Here is a 5835-nt window from a genome sequence, read left to right as displayed (position 1 = left end):
CACGCGCAGCACCGCGCGTGCCCGCGTTTCTTTTCTTCTTGAGCTGACAGTTGGTTAACGGTTAGTAAATGAGGCTAAAATTAGCTTTCTGCCCTCATCTGACCGGGGTAACCAACAGAAACACAACAGCTGCTTAAATTGCTCCCCTTGCCGCCTTCTCAACCAAAGCGACGATCTACAAGCGATTTATTATTTGTTACAGTACGGAAACATCCAAAGTCTCTTTGTTTCAGTGAAACTACGTCTACCATGATACATTGCGACACAATGCAATGTGTCGCAATGCATTGTGACACACGCGCGCGCACACACAACACACAAAAAAATTATATATATATATATATATATATATATATATATATATATATATATATATATATATATATATATATATATAATACTGTATAGTATTTTTTTTTAAATAGAAATATTTACACGCTGTGAGACATTACAAAAAGTTCCTATCAAGAATATTTAGACTGAAAGATTTTTTTTAAGTTTCAATGAATGGGTCATATGACTACAGACAACGCGAGCGATTGACGCTTACGTCACAGTTACAACCATGTTGTGAGTGACTTTTAGACATGTTGATCAAGACGAAATGAAAAAATAAAAACAGTGCATAGAGTCTAAAAATCTAAAACTTAATTATGCAAATATTTTACTTATGTGGAATCGTCTTCTATATCAAAGTAAAAAATAATACATTAGAATCTATGCATAATATGAGGAATATAATATATAGAGTGAACAAGAACGCACTTAAAAGTCGGTTATAGATGCTTGTTTTAGTATATGATAATGAAAATAATACATTACTCCTATTTCTTATTATTATATATGCATTAGTATTAATTACTAATTATTAAGAAAAAATATTTAGTAAGCTTAATTATCAAAATAACATTTATATTAGTTTTCTATTGAATAAACATCGTGAGTTTCACAACCTATTCCTTAGATATTATTTTTCTATCAGCAATAATAGTGCACAACTTCCGTTATCATATAAGTAAATAGTTAACATTTAGAAAACTATTTTTGAAAGGTTCACACAGCTTTAATACCAGTTTTGATCAAATGAAATCCTAAAAGCAGTTTATTATGACTACTGACTATCATAACTTAATTTAAGCTGTAGTTTGGTGCATTTACAGAGGTAACCGTAAGACTTTATTTGAAGCACATGTTCATTTTGTTTTGAGTTACATATTGCGTTTGATACCCAAAATGCACCAGTAGTGACGCCAGTGAAAACAAGCTATTCAGAAATCATTTAAAATGTAAAATGTTCCATCAGAATCAGTTGAAACTTCATCGTTTCCATCATAGCTTGTCCTGGTTTCTAATGTGCCACTCACAATATGGCGGACACGTACCGTAGTTAGTTCCCCACACACAGTCACGTGTGGGGAACTACACACGTGACTCTTCGTGAGCACTAGCTTGCTAGTGAGACACCAACTTAACTTGCAGCAACAGAAGAACAGAAAACATTTGTTGTTGTTTTCAGGATGAAATGCAGGCAGCTGCGATGGATCCCGCCGATGAGCCCCCGGCCATGCTGTGGGGAATGGACCCGATCTTCTCCGCCTTTGCTCGGCTGTTTGTCAGGGACATCCTGCAGATGACAGAGTCCATACAGGTTCCAGGTGACAACAACCTTCAGGGCAGCTGCAGTTTGTTTTGAGCCTGTTCTTGAAGAAGTTCTTGATGATCGCTGAATAACTTTGAATTTTTTTGTTAACGAGTGAATTTTGTTTGTGTTTACTGTCTGTAGGCATTTATTTCTACAATTTGCATCCGATCTACAAAGTGGATGTTCTTGGAACAGTGGTTTACAAAAGGGAGAGAGACGACTTCTTCTGTTATGGAGGTACTGATAAAACATCTTAATATTTTCCAGTCATATTTTGTAGCATATTCTCTCTACTAATGCAGCCATACTGTCATTGTTTGCATAGTGGATGATGGTACTGGAGTTATAAACTGTCTGTGCTGGAAAAGTAACCTAGTGAAAGAAGAAGAGGATCCCAGTAAATGTAGGTCTCAATGAGTTTAAATATCAAAAGTATTGACACTCAAATTTTTATCCAATGTAATTTAGCCACTTTAATTTAGAGATTCCTCCTAAAAACAGATAGTTTTATTAAAGTTTACATAAATAGTTTTTGTTTTTATCATGTAAGCTGGGACGAAACACAGTGATGCAGCCGAAGGTGGGTTTGATCCGGTCGCAGAGCTTAGAAAACTCCGACAGAAACAACGCAAACGTTGCCACCTGGAGATCGGAGAGCTGATCCGGGTTCGAGGGCCTGTGAAGACGTCGAGGCAACAGAGAGAAATCTCTGCTTCCACCTACTGTGAGTCTACTCTTTAGACCAAACATGCTTTTTAATATTCATTTTATTTCATTAAAATTAAGAATCACCTCATATAATCTCACTCACTCATTAAATGTTTAAAATGCACAATTGAATGATAAGTTTAATCAAAGAACCTTAAATCATGTGACTCATACAGTAATAGTCTTCAGTCAGAGATTTGTTTCCACACTGATTGCTACCAGAGATCTTTCTTGCCTACAGCATCACCGTCCCAGCGACGTTTTGAACACACGGACAATAGGAGTTACAACAACATTTAATTTACATGTGGGATAAATACATTGTGTTTGAAATGAATTGAAGTCCTTCTCTAGCATCCAACTCAAAATCCAACATGGCTGCCTCTCATTGTCTTCTATCGCTCTCAGTTTTTAACAGTAGGTCATTTACACACACAGGTGAAAGCATCTTATTTCAAGCCATTTATTGCAGAAAGATCAATTTGTTTTGCAGACAATAGTTAGCCTGGGTCTTTATGGAACACTACAAAAAACAAGTTCTGCTGATTTTCAGACGCGGCTGGAATATGGCGTGTCTAGTTCCTTCTGATTGGAAGCCACCTTTTGTAAAAATGATCTCTGTGTTGGCTTAATCTGAGTTTTTTTTAGAAGAGCTGCGAAGGTTTCTGATATAAACAAATGACATTTGATTTTGCTTGAGGAGTGGCTGCAGTATGCTAGATCATGCTTGTGTCTGTACGTTTTGGCAGATAAGGTGGACGACCCAGTGATGGCGGTCCAGATAGCCTGGATGATGGAGGTCCCTCAGCTCTACAGGCTGTTTTACGACAAGCGCTTCCAGCTCGACGCAGCAGGGTACAAAGATCCATCTCTGAGAGCAGATTAGAACCTCAGAACCCTGAAGACATCTAGATTACAAAACCTCTGAACATGATTCTGTGGGAGGGGCAGTGGGTGGCCATCAGCAAATCATTCACAAAAACTGATATTCTTCCTTTAGTTTGTCCTCCTGTAAACATGAAAACGTTTTATTGCTTGCAGAGACTCAGCAGAAACTTCTCTTAGCAAAGCAACAAACGTCATTAAGGACTTCCTGAAGCAGAGGTTGGTGGCTAAGTTCAGACCGTACGACGTCCAGGATCTGCTGCAGCCTCTGATCTCCAGCCGGCTCCAAACTCAGGTGAGGAAGACTGGAAAGGGAATAGTTTCCATTTCAAGCACCGTTTACTCCATAGACAGAATAACACTAAAAATGTGTAAGTATAAGTATTGGTATTTACTAAAGAGGATGAAGGCTACTAATAAAAAAGATTTCTGACTTTAGGGTAGATGGGCATCTGGGAGCAAACCGCTTCAATGACAGAGATGTGAGAGGAACTATCCTTCTGGAGGTACATGCCAGATTTAAGTGATTTTTTTACGTGCGTGATTAAAGTCAGAAATCTGAAAAGTCAGAATCTTGAAATTAAAGTCAAAGTTTTGAGATTAAAGTCAAAATTCTGGGACTAAAATTAGAATCTGAGAAAAAAAATACAATCCTGAGATTAAAGTCAAAATTCTGAGGTCAAAGTTGAACAAAAGGTCAGAATTCCAAGATTAACGTCAGCGTTCTGAGAAACATTAGAATAGAGAGACTAAAGTCAGAAATCTGAGAAAAAAAGTCAGAACTTTTTCTTTTTCAGCAGCCATAATCCTCTTCTGCATATGTCTCATTAAATTATTATAATATCAAAAACTAAAGTTTCTTTAATATTTTTGCTAATTTCTTTTTCTGTCTAAAACTTTCATCAATAATCTGATGTTCTGCAGAATCAATTCCTCTTAAAGTTATTGTTATATTCAGCCTTTTATGTCCTCCACAGATATTCTTAATCTTCATTTAAAGCATAAGCATCATGGCTCAGTATCTGTGTGCAGGAGGCTGTTGCTGGTCCGTCTGGCTGCCAGCAGCTCAACCAGCTCCTGAAGGAGGTTCTGCAGGTCCTGCAGGACGAAGGCACCGTGTACCGCAAGGTCAAGTCCCAGGATGAAGTGTATCATGTAAGAACGCAGTGGAACCGGTCCTTCAGTAGGGTTACTGTTTCCTGGATGTTTGAAGAGTTTTCTCCTCACCAGGTGACCATACAAGACAAAGATCTGCTCATAGCGGTCAAAGATATCATCAGGGAGGATTCAAAGAGAGAAAAGTGTGAGTAGACTTCAACCTGTTCTTGATTAAATCCTTCTATTTGCTGGTTTTACTGGATGTGTTGTTGGTTCTGGGTGTGTGTGTGTGTGTGTGTGTGTGTGTGTTGGTGTATATCGACCGTCCTGTCTCTGCACACAGACGCGGAGAAGGGTTGCCACATCTTGCACATCCTGTCGGCGGTCAGGCAGCGCTACAGCCTCAATGTGAGCAAGGCGGCCCTGGAGCTCGTCCTGCAGACGCTGGAGTGTGACAGCGACATCGTCAGCACCAGTGACAGCCACTACATCGCCTTCTGACCGCCGCGGCCTGGAACTCAAACTCAACGTGTCATCAGCACTCCTCAGTTTATCACGACTGGTTTAGATGGTTTAAAGATAAATAAAGGATAAACAGATGGCAGGATCAGCTTGTTCTGACGGCCTGAGGCTGAAAAACTCTCCTGGGTTTCTGTTGAGCCCCATTTCTTTGGAACTATCAGCAGTATGAGCAGCCTTTCTTTAGAATGATTATTTAATCCTCACGTCCCTTTTGGAAAATAAAAAAAAGCTGCCAAGAAACACAAATCTATCTCAGAGGCACCCATCCTCTTCCTCCTCTCGTCCATCTGTTCCCTCCTTTTTAAGCTGTCACAGGGAAACGACATGAACATAGAAGCTTATTGTCGCTACATCAACCCGATGTGCCGGCAGCTTGATGAACCACCTGCAGCAGCAGCCGTCTCTCCCAGTAGTCAGTTACTGTCTGACATTAACACCTCCTCACATTGAGGAATTTTGGATTTTTTTTATAACTCTGCTTCTCTTTGTTGAGGTTTGTAAATATTCAGTTATTAAAAAATAACCTCATTTATCCCATTAGGTGTTATTATCTGAGTGTCTGCAGAGTGTTGCTGTGGGCAGGGAGGATCTCCAGTAGCAGCCAGGTTTTTGTTGAATGTAAAGGGGCCTCTGACTGAAGATTATTGCGACGTTTTTTTGCCAAAATAATTTTTTATCAAGAATGACTTATGCCATTATTTTGTGAAGGTGTCGGTATTCAGGTATTTACACTTATGAATCTAGAATTTGCCATGTAGATCAAGAATTTCAAAATAAAAAAATCGGAGGACTTTTGTTTTTATAAACTGTACATTTTATGTTTATCTTAAATATATTTTGTTTCCAAATTTTTCCATACAAATAAAATACATTGCCATGATATTAATGGACTTTCGACCTAAACCTGGATAAGTGTGTTGCATTTTTCCTCCGCTGGGGGTCAGTGTTGGGTCGTCAGCTGTCGCCTCCACGCAGAGCGG

General features: G+C 38.9%; 1 protein-coding gene across 1 annotated transcript; it reads left to right on the top strand.

The window, feature by feature from the left end:
* Positions 1-1416: 1416 nt before the first annotated feature.
* Positions 1417-5758, top strand: stn1 (STN1 subunit of CST complex). Its single transcript, XM_032561995.1, has 9 exons — positions 1417-1655; positions 1784-1879; positions 1968-2045; positions 2193-2366; positions 3100-3205; positions 3392-3530; positions 4268-4390; positions 4466-4538; positions 4677-5758. Exons 1-9 carry the CDS (start codon positions 1523-1525, stop codon positions 4832-4834), a joined length of 1080 nt encoding a protein of 359 aa, XP_032417886.1. The 5' UTR covers positions 1417-1522; the 3' UTR covers positions 4835-5758.
* Positions 5759-5835: the final 77 nt, after the last annotated feature.

The sequence above is a fragment of the Xiphophorus hellerii genome, chromosome 5 (genome assembly GCF_003331165.1).
Source record: "Xiphophorus hellerii strain 12219 chromosome 5, Xiphophorus_hellerii-4.1, whole genome shotgun sequence".
NCBI classification, from domain to species: Eukaryota; Metazoa; Chordata; class Actinopteri; order Cyprinodontiformes; family Poeciliidae; genus Xiphophorus; species Xiphophorus hellerii.
The sequence above is the reverse complement of the archived record's forward strand: the minus strand, read 5'-3'. Positions and strand labels throughout refer to the sequence as shown.

Coding starts and splice junctions, on each gene's coding strand:
- stn1 (XM_032561995.1), top strand. CDS start 1,523: ATGCAGGCAGCTGCGATGGATCCCGCCGATGAGCCCCCGGCCATGCTG. Junction 2,046..2,192: donor AGAAGAGGATCCCAGTAAAT/GTAGGTCTCAAT, acceptor TTATCATGTAAG/CTGGGACGAAACACAGTGAT. Junction 3,531..4,267: donor CCAGCCGGCTCCAAACTCAG/GTGAGGAAGACT, acceptor ATCTGTGTGCAG/GAGGCTGTTGCTGGTCCGTC.